General features: G+C 50.8%; 1 protein-coding gene across 1 annotated transcript in view; it reads right to left on the bottom strand.

The window, feature by feature from the left end:
* PLEKHG5 (pleckstrin homology and RhoGEF domain containing G5) overlaps positions 1–11245 on the bottom strand; it is a gene marked incomplete at its 3' end in the record, with an annotated part of 45591 nt that extends 34346 nt beyond the window's left edge. The window contains exon 1 of the mRNA XM_081305467.1: positions 10468–11245. Coding sequence (XP_081161593.1) covers positions 10468–10804 — 337 coding nt within the window. The 5' untranslated portion in view covers positions 10805–11245. The remainder of the gene's footprint in view (positions 1–10467) is intronic.
* Between the last annotated feature and the right edge of the window lie 1930 nt (positions 11246–13175).

Raw genomic sequence — 13175 nt, 5'->3', positions numbered from 1 at the left:
TCCTCTGTCATCCCTGTGACAAAGACAGAGACAATAAGGACACAGACCTGAAATTTGTCCCAGGCCACACAGTGCTAGGGCAAGGGGGAGCCATGGCTGAATCCCAGTGCCTGTCACACTCCAGAACTGGCCCTCACCCACTCTCAAGTGCATCTTGGGTCTCATCAGAATACAGCTGGGGAGATGGAGGCCCGAGAGCGGCAGCGGCTGCGGGCTGGAAGGTTGTCCTCCTGCAGCCCTGTCCTGCCTCTCCAACTCAGTCCTCTGGAAGCCCACAGGCTCTGGGAGGGAAGATCCCAGGGGACAGGGACCAACTGGCTCATGCCTGCCCCTGAGGCTGTCCTTCCGGGGCTGGAGGCCTCGCCCCAGCAGGGAGACCCCAGGGATTGCCTCTTATTTCCACTGAACATGGGCCAGGCTGGGGGAGCCGGAGGCAGGGGCTCCCTCTTCCAGTCCCTGGCAACAGTTGGGACATGGGGAGGGGTTGGGTCCTCTGCCAACCACAGCTGTTTCCTTGAAAGCAGAAGTACCTAGTGAGGGCACGGCAGGATCCTGCCGACTAAGGAACCAGAAGAGGAAGAGGAGCAGGTGGCACGAGCTGGCCAACGGCCCCCCCACACTCGCTGTCTCCCAGAAAGCTCCCACTGAGGAGAGACCTTGGCCCTGGCCCCCGTCCTGCCTGAGCTCACAGGCCAGGGCCCCCGGGACGTCCTTTCTCCTTTCAGCCATCTGGATGGCCCCTTTCCCACTGTGCTAGGCCCCAGGCCCCCCAGGGCAGCCCTGCTCAAGGTAAGAACTGGCTCAGAACTCTGCCTCTGCCCCACTAACTGGGAAGCCTTGCTGTGATGGGTCTTGAAGCTTCAGATTCTGCATCTGTGAAGTGGTTGGGAACCCCCTCATGTCAGCTCTGCGAGACCCTGAAGAGGGCTTTGAAAGCAGACTGGCAGAAGGCAAAGTCTCACCAGAAGGTGGTGAAGACTGGTGGGGATCCTGGCATCTTATCAAGCGGCCCCACCTTCCTAGGCAAGGCCCATTGACTGTTTGTGGTCCCCTGAAACCTCCAGGGGCAGGTGGCCGCATGCCTTCCTCCCCCTCTCAGTGTCTGAGGAAGCCTGTCTGGACCTCCAGGGCAGCTCAGAAGAGCCAGCTACCTGAGTGTTGGCGGGGGCCATGCCCAGCGCTAACCGCCCAGCTTGCGTGAGAGTCTGCTCCACAGGCTCCTTGCGGCTAGTGCCCCAGGCCAGGCTGCAGAGCTGCTAGGAATGGTGTCCTGCCAGAGCCCTGTCATACACCAGCCACCCGCCTCTGGCTCTCCTGCCTCTGTCCCTTTGGCCAGGCCCCCACAGGACCCCAAACAGATCCCCAGCTCCAGGTAAAGAGTGGAATCCACCTCTACATTCTGGAGACCTGTGCCAAGGGCACTCCAGGACTGACTCGCTGGTGACCCTGGTAGAGTCTGGGTGGGTGGAGGCCAACTCCATCCAGCAGGCAGTGTGCCCAGGCTCGGCACCTGCAGGAGGGGTCGAGAGCAGAGCCCTCCCCTCCAATTCATTCAGACGCTTGGGCCTCAGGCCTCAGTCAGCTTGTGGTCTCCTCAGTTTGGAAAACACAGGTAGAAACCTGGCCACAGCGCCTGGCCTTGAGCCAGCCCTTCCCTGCAGCCTCAACCATTCCCTGGCCCGGCCCCATCCCCTCCCTTCCAACAGCCTCCTTCCAGCCTCCAAAAGACCCATTCTAGCCCTGGATGTTGTTGAGGGTGGACAGACAGAGGGCAGCAAATGCCACCTCGGAGCACGGTCACTGACGCACTCAGTTTCTTTCTCTGTAAAATGGGGACAGTCCTGAGACACCTGACCAGGGCAATGAGAAATGAGGCCCCCACCTGGATCAGAGGAAGCCTGAGGATCTGAGAGGGGGGCCCTCATTCCTGCACTGCCCAGATACCTCTGCCAACCCCGGAACTGAGGCATGTGTGGTGGAGTGCAAGGGCCACAAGACCCAAGCTGGCAGGTCTGGGTGGGCTTCTCTGGACTTCTGGAGTGGGCACCACAAGCTGCCTAACTGCAGTGCCCCAGGTGGCACACCACACTGCAAGGTGTGACCATGTGGCCCAGCACCCCCGTTGGGAGAGGAGCAGGTGAGGGTCTTACAGGTAGGGAGCCAGAGCCAGGCCAGGCGGCCAGCCTTCTGCTCCTGAACAGTCCCATCTGTGTGTGCCCTCAGAAGCAGGGATTCCTGCTGGGCCAGAGACCCTGTCTGTCCTCTTTCTTTCTTTTAAACATCATTTCCACTCTTTTTAAAAATATTTTTTGAGCTGTAGTTGGACACAATACCTTTATTTTATTTTTATGTGGTGCTGAGGATCGAACCCAGCGCCTCACACGCAGGAGGCAAGTGCTCTACCACTGAGCCACAACCCCAGTCCCTGTCCTCTTTCTTGACTCCTAGCTGGGCACATGCCAGGGATACTAACATTTGCCGAATCAGTCCCTGGAACAAAAGCCTTTGAGTGGCATCTCCTTTAATTTGCCTAATGTTCCTTTAGTTGGGAGCCTATCACCCCATCCCATAGACCAGGAAGCTGAGGCTCAGAGGGACCTAGAGACTGCTCAGGTCAGCTGGGAGGGGGTGACGGGGCACTGCAGTTAGGCAGCTTGTGGTGGCAGAGGTATCTGGGCAGTGCAGGGATGAGGGCCCCCCTCTCAGATCCTCAGGCTTCCTCTGCTCCAGGTGGGGGCCTCATTTCTCATTGCCCTGGTCAGGTGTCTCAGGACTGTCCCCATTTTACAGAGGAGGAAACTGAGCTGGGACCACACAGTGGGTGGCCCATCCAATTTACCTCAGTGGCTGGAGGTCTACATAGCTGCAGGGTCCACCCCAGGCTCAGCCAATGGCCCTTCCTGCCCCTCCCTGATCACTTCCCTGACCCTGGAGGCCTCAGAGGCTCAGGTGGCTCCTCCCTTCCCTGGGTGCACCCCTGCCTTGGACTCTGGGGACACTTCAGGCTTCAAGAAACTTCCTGGCCTTTGAGTCCACTGGCCAAGGGCTTCAAGGAAGGTGGACCCCTCCTGACCACCTGACTGGGCATGGGGGTTGGGCAGCTGTACAACAGACCCCTCAGACCCAGGAGTTTCCCCAGAGGCAGTAGGGCAGGCAGGCAGTCACTGTCCAGGGCTGGCTTGACCATTGTCACCCACCCATCCACCCACTACAGCCTGGGGACAGGTGAAGCCTGGGGCAGGCTGACTGTGCTTCCAGAATATCTCCACTCCAGCTGCTGGCTGCCCTGGCCCAGGTTCAGGCTACCACTACCCTAGCCTCACTCTTGTCCACTCCAGAACCAGGCAGATCTCCTGGGCTCAAACCCCACCTCCCTCTGGCTACACCCTCTTGGGCAAGTTGCTTAACCTCACTGGGCCTCAGTTTCCTTATCGTACAGTAGAGGTACTCACAAGGCCACCTCAGAGTGACGCTGGGAATTGAGTGATTTAATACAGAAGGGCGACCTTTACACTCAAGGACACACATGGTGGAGGCTCCAAGGACAACAGACAATAATCACAGCAAGGTCAGAATGCAAATCTGAAAACATCTCAGCTTTGGTTTAAAACCTGCTCCTTGGGGCTGGGGATGTGGCTCAAGTGGTAGCATGCTTGCCTGGCATGCGTGCGGCCCGGGTTCGATCCTCAGCACCACATACCAACAAAGATGTTGTGTCCGCCGAGAACTAAAAAATAAATATTAAAAAAAAATTCTCTCTCTCTCTCTCTCTCCTTTCTCACTCTCTCTTTAAAAAAATAAAATAAAAATAAAAATTCTCTCTCCTCTCTCACTCTCTCTTAAAAAAAAAAACAACAAAAAAAAACCTGCTCCTAGCCAGGCGTGGTGGCGCACACCAGCAATCCTGGCTGTTCAGGAGGCCGAGACAAGAGGATCACAAGCTTGAGGCCAGTCTCTGCAACTTAACAAGATGCTATTTTAAAATAAAAAATAAAAAAAGGTTTGGGTGGGCTGGGGTTGTAGCTCAGTGGTAGAGCACTTGCCTGGCATATGTGAACCACTGGGTTAGATTCTTTTTTTTTTTTTTTTTAGAGGAGAGAGAGAGAGAGAGAGAATTTTAATATTTATTTTTTTTTTAGTTCTCGGCGGACACAACATCTTTGTTTGTATGTGGTGCTGAGGATCGAACCCGGGCCGCACGCATGCCAGGCGAGCGGCGCTACCGCTTGAGCCACATCCCCAGCCCTGGGTTAGATTCTTAGAACTGCATATAAATAAATTTAAAAAAAAGGTCCATTGACAACTTAAAAAAAATATATATATATATATAAGTTAAAAAATATATATAAATCTTTTATATATATATATAAAAGATTTGGGGATGTGGCTTAGTGATAGAGGGCCCCTGAGTGGAGACGATGGCTCCTCCCACCAGTCCCGAGAAGTCCTTGGGGTCCTATCCACTCCAGATGATGGTAAAGAGGGTTGTGCTTGCTCCATCTGGTGCAGGAGCCCCAGGAACGCAGATGGCTTCCTGCTCTCCTGAAAGTGGGGCCCAGGACCAGTCTGGCCTGGAGCTGATGCTTGTTGATTTGAGCTTGAATCTGTTCACAGTTAATGTCTCTGGCTGGGCTGACCTTCAGATTCCTCAAGGCTCGTCCAGCTGGGCTCTGCCCCACCCTGGTGGGTGACGGTAGCCGGGCTCCTGTGACCTCCAGGGCGGACTCTGGCCAGAGGGCATCTCACGGGCCTGGACACTGGCCTGGCCCGGTCTGGCCGCTTCCCCTGGAAGATCTAAGACCCAGCACTGGGGAGAAATCCTTGGGCACCAGAGAGCCCTCAGCTTGGGGTGGAGGAGAAGAGGAGAGTGGGGCCTGCTCCCCAGGAGGGCCACGTCCCAGGCTCGCTGCCAGCTTCCAGCCATGCAGATTTTCAAACCTGGCCAGACAGACTGAGAGCCTGGACCTCGGGAGGCCAATCCGTCCAAGGAACAAAGGCTTCTGGGCCAGGCTCCCAACCACAGAAGAGACTGTCCAGACTTAGGCCAGCTGGGATTTCAAACATCCTCACTGCTGGTGCCCTGGCCCTGCTGGTTGGAAACTGTCCTTGCTGTCCCCCAGATCTGCCCAGGAGAGACCCAGGATCCTCAGATAGGCCTTGTCTTCCTGTCGGCCCACAGAAGTCAAGGGCCCTCCTTGCCTCAAGCCCAGGACACAGGTCCAGCCTGTGGAGGCAGTTTCTGGGCAAGGCAGCTGCTGGGCCCCAGCCAGTCTTGGCATTGCAATGCAGGCAGCCCCCATGGCCTCAGCCAGACTCTGAGAGGTTCTGCCTGGGTCTGTTCATTTATATACCTCAAGGGATACAAAGGGGTTAGAGGGACAGAATGGGTCTTTGTGTGCACGCACGTGTGCTTGCACATTATTCTAGATATTGCTTCTCTGAGAGAGGTGACTTTGGCAGAGCCTGGAATGACATGAGGGAGCCAGCCATGCATATATCTGGGATAAGCACCGCAAGTTGCAAAATCGGCTTGTGCAAAGGCCCCGAGGCAGAGCTGTATATTGTGTTTGAATGCAGATGACCGATTGTTGCAGTCTGACCTGGACCAATAGGAATTCCAGAACACAGGATTTCAGTTAGAAAACCAGGGTGAGTTTTGGTCACCCTAAAGAAGGAAACACACAAAAAATAAAATAAGAGCCAGCACTGTGACACATGCCTGTAATCCCAGCAGATCAGGAGGCTGAGGCAGGAGGATCATGAATTCAAAGCCAGCCTCAGCAAAGGCGAGGCACTAAGACCCTGTTTCTAAATAAAATACAAAATAGGGGGCTGTGGCTCAGTCGTAGAGCCCTCGCCTAGCATGTGCAAGACCTTGGGTTCGAACCTCAGTACCACATATAAATAAATGTGTTGAGAGCCACAGTTTAGTCCGAATGATGCCTGGCATTTTGCTAGAGGGAACGGTTGAAAGGTGGGCGCCCGCTACTTTGAAGATCCCGGTGAGTTCTCCTGGGGTTCCGAGAGAATTGGGGTTCCCGAGAATTGGTGGAGGGAGTGTGTTCCCGGGAAGTGTGTGTAGAGTGCCAGTGAGAGTTCAGGAATAAAGAGTTGCTGTTTGGGGCTGGGGATGTGGCTCAAGCGGTAGCGCGCTCGCCTGGTGTGCGTGCGGCCAGGGTTCGATCCTCAGCACCACATACAAACAGAGATGTTGTGTCCGCCGAGAACTAAAAAAAAAAAATAAATAAATTTTTTTATTTATTAAAATAAAAAATAAAAGGCAGACTGCGGCACAAATGAAGTGAGAGTATTGGGTCCAGCTACAAATTAAAAATATATATATATAGATGGGAGGGGAGGGGAGGGGGGATAGTAGAGGATAGGAAAGGTAGCAGAATACAACAGTTACTAATATGGCATTATGTAAAAATGTAGATGTGTAACCGATGTGATTCTGCAATCTGTATTTGGGGTAAAAATGGGAGTTCATAACCCAGTTGAATCTAATGTATGAAATATGATATGTCAAGAACTTTGTAATGTTTTGAACAACCAATAAAAATATATATATATATATACACATATATTATAATATATATTTTTTAATTAAATACAAAATAGGGCTGGGGATGTGGCTCAGTGGTCGAGTGCCCCTGAGTTTAATCCCTGGTACCCACAATAAATAAATAAATAAATAAATAAGAGGAAACATGAGGCCCAAGTGACTGTAACAGAATATGCAAGGACAAAATTCAGTTAGAGGTGAGGGTACCAGGGCCGGTGAGGACTTTGACCTTTATTTGGAGCGAACGGAGAAGGGATGTGGTCTCGGATTGGACTCAGAGGTGCTGTGCCACTCAGCCTCATCCCTAAGCCTTTTTGTTTTTCGTTTGAGAGAGGGTCTCATTAAACGTTCCGGCTGTCCTTGACTGGTGATCCTCCTGCCTCCAAAGCAGCCAGCATTACAGGCACTCCCTCACGCCCAGCTCCGACTGAGATTTTCAAAGCCGCTATCACAGAAGTAATTATGGGTGGGAGCTTAGAGACGTGGGGAGGACTAAGTGGGCACAGAGGCTTTATGACCCTGCTGTGGCTCTGGGTTGGTTGGTCACAGAAAGCCTCTCTTCTGTCTTGTCCTAAGTTACGAACTTTAGTTCCTTCTCCTGAAGGTTTGGATGTAACACCAACCATGGCAGGAACTGGGCTAAACGCTTCAGACAGGTGACCGTTCAGTGAGGCCTCCGCTTCCCATGACGATGGATTAAGTGACTCAGACCCTCTTCCCACTTGGGACAACCAAAATGCTGAGTGGGAAAAAGTTTTTATTAAATATTAAAAATATCAACTCTGGGCTGGGGTTGTGGCTCACTGGTAGAGCGCTAGCCTAGCATGCGTGAGGCACTGGGTTTGATCCTCAGCACCACATAAATGTAAAATAAAGAGATTCTGCAACCTGTACACTCAGAAAATGAGAAATTATATCCCATCTGACTCAAATGAATGATATATCAAAGTCATTGTACTGTCATGTATAACTAATTAAAACAAATTAAAATAAATAAATAAATAAAAATAAAGACATTTTGTCCACATAAAACTAAAAAATAAATATTTTATATATATATATATCGGGCTGGGGATGTCTCTCAAGCGGTAGCGCACTCACCTGGCATGTGTGTGGCCCCGGGTTCGATCCTCAGCACCACATACAAACAAAGATGTTGTGTCCGCTGAAAACTAAATAATAAATATATATCAACTCTCCCAGCAAGCCAGAGACCCTGGGTTTAATCTCCAAGAGAAAAAGAGAAACCAGCCAACCCGGCTCAGAGAGATAAAGCCTGATGATTCCGCCTTCAAGGTGTTTATTCTGAAGAAAGTTGGGAGATTAGCTTTATTGTCCCCACTCCCCATACTGGGGACTAAACCCAGGGCCATTCTTCCACTAAGCTACATCCCCAGCCCTGTTTTGGGGGGGAGGGGTGAAGGGAAAGCGAGGAAGGAGAGACCAGGCAGAGATACCCAGGAGAGTCTGTCAGAGCTGACAAATAAAGGCCGGTTCTCTGTAGGAGAGAGAGGCAAAAAGGCTTGGGTGCCGCGACTTCTATGGGGCAGGCTCAGGAATCAGAGCCGAACGGGTCCTAATGAGGACAGTTAGGGGTTGGGGGTTGGTATGAGGGAAAGGTGGGCCTTTCTCAGAAAGGCCCTTCCTTGGGTGGGAAAGTGAAATTTTTTCCTTAAAATGGCTGCTGTCACTTAAGATGGCCCACTTAAGATGCTAAGCAAGGACCTTATGTTGAGGGTACTGGGGATTGAACTCAGGGGCACTGGACCACTGAGCCACGTCCCCACCCTATTTTGTATTTTATTTAGAGACAGGGTCTCACTGAGTTGCTTAGCACCCTTGCTAAGTTGTTGAGGCTGGCTTTGAACTGGTGACCCTTATGCTTCAGTCCTCTGAGACACTGGGATTACAGGCATGTGCCACCGCACCCAGCCCATCCCCAGACCTTTTAATCTCTATTTATTTATTTTTAATTTGGAGATAGGCTCTTTCTGAGTTGCTAAGGCTGACCTTGAACTGGTGGCCCTCCTGCCTCAGTCTCCCTAGTCACTAGGATTACAGGTATGGCCACCTATACCCTGAGGGATTTTTCCTTTAGATAGGCCTATGATTCCTTTAGATAGGCCTATAAAGCTCAAAGTTCATGGAACCACAGTTCTTAAATTTGGATTTAGGTCATCCTAGTCTATTGCAGAAGCATATAAAAATCTACCGATTGAGCCACATCCCCAGCCCCTGGGTTTGATTCTCAACACCACATATAAATAAATAAAACAAAGGTCCATTGAGACCTAAAAAATATTTTAAAAAGAAAGAAAGAAAGAAGAAAAGGGCTGGGGATGTGGCTCAGTGATTAAGTGCCCCAGGGTTCGATCCTCAGTATCAAATACAACAACAAAATATAATATTAACTGAAAAAGGCAATTTGGAAACATATTTTCTACCATTTTGTTTAAAATACTTTCCATATACACATATACATAGATATGTGTGTGATTCATAAAAAAAATCTCAACAAACTGGAAAAGGACATATTGTATTTATGTACTGTTTGAAAACATTTACAGTGAACATGATTACTTTTACAAGCAGAACAAAAAGTACATGTGTGTATTTATATTTATCTCTTAATTTGAAGGATTTAAAGCCACATGCACACACTGAAGAGGAGTAGGTGCCACTCACGAGGCAGGGACACTCCCAAGGCCTGTAGCCCCAATTCTGCCCACACCTGGACATGCTCTGCCTTTAGCAAGACAAGCCATGGGGGGCTGGGGATGTGGCTCAAGCGGTAGCGTGCTCGCCTGGCATGCATGCAGCCCGGGTTCGATCCTCAGCACCACATACAAAGATGTTGTGTCCGCCGATAAAATAAAAAAATAAATAAATATAAATTCTCTCTCTCTCCTCTCTCTCTCCCTCTCTCACTCTCTCTAAAAAAAAAAAAAAAAAAAAAAAAAAGACAAGCCATGGACCTGAAAGCGACTGGACATCGTAGGGCTCACGTGTCGATGTGACTAGCTGCCAACATGGATCACACAACTCAGTTGGTCTTCTGGACCCCCAGCAGGGCCCAGTCTGGACAGCCTGAGTTCTGCCTGTGGGTGAGACAAAGGGAGCACCAGAAGCTTGGACCCTGCCTGGGATGAGGGGCCCGTGTAGCACTGGGAGGGATTCTCTGCGATTGCTTCATAAATCTGTCTTGGCCATGCCACAGGGCAGGGGGCAGGGAAAGGTTGAAACAGAGGCTCTGATTTGGATACTAGAGGAGAAGTCAGTGGCCTGTGTGCCCCAGGCCCATCTCTCTTGGGCTGGGATCAGGTTGCTTCCCAGGCCAGGGCCCCAAACATGCATTGAAGGGATGCTATTGGATTCCAAGGACATGACTCCTGACCCTCACTCCCCAAATATGTCATGGCATATGTTGAAAGTGAACTTGGGGGCCCAATTTTAATGCACAAAATGTGACAGTCTGCAAAATGTGACAGATTGGAGGTTCTGAGGCACCTTCTCATTCTGCTTTCCAAATCAGAGCTGATAGCCGAGATTTGAAATTTCTGGGCTGGGAGGCCTTTGACCTCTATGCTCTGAAGTCATTGGTTAATGAGAACAAGCTGTTTCAGCCGGCAAAGCGTTTTTTTTTTTTTTTTTTTTTTTTGTGTGTGTGTGTGTGTGTGTGTGTGTGTGTAGTGCTGGGATGGAACCCAGGACCTCGCACAGGGTAGGCAAGCCCTCTACCACTGCACTGCACCCCCCAGCTCTACAGAGTAGTTTGTAAGGGTCTAGGCTAATTAAGCATGGGGTCTTGGTGGTCCCTTCAAGACCTGCACAGCTTCTGCTTCTTGCTCCACATCTTCAATCTTTCTTTCCAGACAAACCAAAGAGGGAGAAAATGCACTCACTGCTCCCGGGACGAAGGGTGAGCCAGTTTCGAGATGGTGGCCCATGTTTTGTCAAGACTGAGTTCATGCTTGACCTCCAGGATGGTAGCACTCTGCCTGGCCCTCCAACCACATGCCCACACCACAGGTCTCTCTGATCAGCCACTTGAGTCTCTGTCCCTCTGCGCATCGGCAGTCCTGGCTGTGAAGGACTTCTCCCAGCAGGAGCTCCAGTCTTAATTTCTCTAGCTGAATCTGTCTGCACAGAAAACCCCAGAGCCCTCAGCCCTGCCAATTTGCTTCCCTCCAACACTGGTCTCTTGGGCATTATATATTTAATGTACCGCTTCAGAACCATGGCTTGCACTTTCCATGTTGGTTTCTCCCCCTTGAACTTCCCATTGCCAAGCCCAGTCACCCCCGGAACAGAGCCTTCCCTTTTTCCTGGGAACACAGAGCCATGGAGGACTTAGTCCTGCGAACCCAAGTCTGCAGCAATCCCTCTGCTAGATTCCTTGGTGAGAAAGGCCTGAAAGTTGAGTGGCTTCTGCCAAGCAGGGACAGTCTTAGCCTGGTCACAGATCAGACTATGGGAGCTCCAAAGCAATAGAAAAAGCCAAGCCACATTCAGTAGAGCCACCAAGGTGGTGGCATCAGGGCCGGTAACCATGGCAACCTTGGGCTGCCCAGCTCAGCTCTATTTATGGATCTCAAGACTGCTTTACTCTGCACCTGGTGTGAGCGGACTAGGCCTGTGGCACAAGCCTCCTGCCCCTCCCTGGCAAAGGACTTCCTGAGAGGGTCCTGCAGGTCCCTCCCTGGCAAAAGTCTTCTTGAGGGGGGCCCTGCAGGTCACATGGGCCTCTCCTGCGGCAGAGATTGTCACTGTCTCCTTCTCTCGCCCGCCCAGCCTAGGAGGGGAGACTTATGAGCAGAACTCATGCTGCACCTCCACCAGCAGACCCGTGTTCACGTCTTGCTTTTTTTTCCCTTCGTGCTGGGAATTAAACCTAGGGGCACTTAACCACTGAGCCACATCCCCACCCCACCCCAACCCTTTTTTAAAGACAGGGTCTCACTTAAGTTGCTGAGGCTGGCTTTGAACTCATGATCCTCCTGCCTTAGGCTCCTGAGCTGCTTGGATTACAAGTATGCCCCCGCCCCCCGCCCATGCTGGGCTGCTGCTTGTTCTCTCCAGCGCTTTCCAAGGCAGCCCAGAAGTGATGTGGCTCCCTTAACTTACAAAGGGGCCCACACAGTAAGACTAAGATGAACCCCAGGCAATACTGACAGAAAGTGAGCACAGGAACCTGCTGGGTGGCGGAGAGTCTCCTGCTTTGGCACCCTAACTCATTAAGTTCCTTCCATTTTTTGCCACAGTACCTTATAGGCACTTAACTACCTGGAATAAAATGGCTTATTTACATAATAAAATCACACAGTTACATTCATGTTCTCAAAAATCTTTAATGACAGAGTTCATGTATAAATAGACGAGTTAGGTGGAAACCATCTGTAACAGGGCACAATTTCATAAGCGCACAGACGTGACACAGCAGCCTCTTGGGATCCAGGGTGCTACCTACGAGAAGGGGTTCTTCATCATCCTCCACAGGTGTAAATGGAGGCAAGCAGTGTCCGTATCCTTCAACACAACTGTGAGGGACATAATTCGGGGTCTGCTGCCTAGCTCATAACCTAGTCAGGCCACACACCAGGAGTTTGGACCATCTCTTGCATGCCAGAGACTGGGCTAGCCCCTATACCAGGACCTCACCTACTTCTCTCCCAGGAGCCCAGATGGAAACTACCCCAACCTCAAAGGAAGACCTGGTCACTCAACTCCTTCAAAAGGTACACTGCTCAGAGGCCTGGTGTAGTGGCACATGCCTGTAATCCTGCAGCTTGGGAGGCTGAGACAGGAGGATCATGAGTTCGAAGCCAGCCTCAGCAACAGCAAAGTGCTACACAACTCAGTGGTTGTGACCCCAAGTTCAATCCCCAGTACCCGCCCCCCCCCAAAAAAAGGTACACTGCTTGGAAGGAGTGGGGCTAGGATCCCAACCTACCATCAAAACGTGCTGCCTTAGTCACTATATCACCATGTAATCAAAAGGATAAACTAACCCCATCAGATGACTTTTTAAACCTCACCACCAGAGGCTGGGATGGTAGGTCTGTGGCACAGCATTTGCCTGGCAAGCACAAGGCCTGGGTGTGGTTCAGCACCGCCCCCCAAATCAGCAATGTGGTACAAGAGGGACCCCACATCCCTCAGTCTTCACCCCATTTAGCAGGCAGAAACTGAGTGTCCCCTGGGTTAAGTACCTGCCCATCAGAGGGGTCCAAGTAGAGAAGGCAAGATCCCTGAGCCTGTGTGGCCTGGCCTGCTCCAGCATGCCACCTCTGGCCACATACACACATAGCCAACCCCCAGGCACTCCTAAGGCCAGTCATACTGCCTTCTCCAGTGGCTTTTTAAAAAGTATTTAAGATGGCTGCAGAGGACACACTGATAAACTGATTCACAGGAAGTCTGACCTTAGAACAAATGGAAACAACTTGGACCATCTTTATTTATGAAGTAAGTCCTAGATTTTGAGAATCTTCTCAATTATTTTCACGTCTATTTTTCCCATGGATAGATTTTCGTAAAAGAACTGATTTTAAAACCATAAAACTGACATTTAACCAAAGGTTTTTTACTTCCCAAGTCATATTCATCTATA

Source organism: Spermophilus citellus, assembly GCF_964194105.1.
Source record: "Spermophilus citellus genome assembly, chromosome: 9".
NCBI lineage: Eukaryota > Metazoa > Chordata > Mammalia > Rodentia > Sciuridae > Spermophilus > Spermophilus citellus.
Note: the sequence above shows the minus strand (reverse complement) of the source record. Positions and strands in the feature narration are given on the sequence as shown.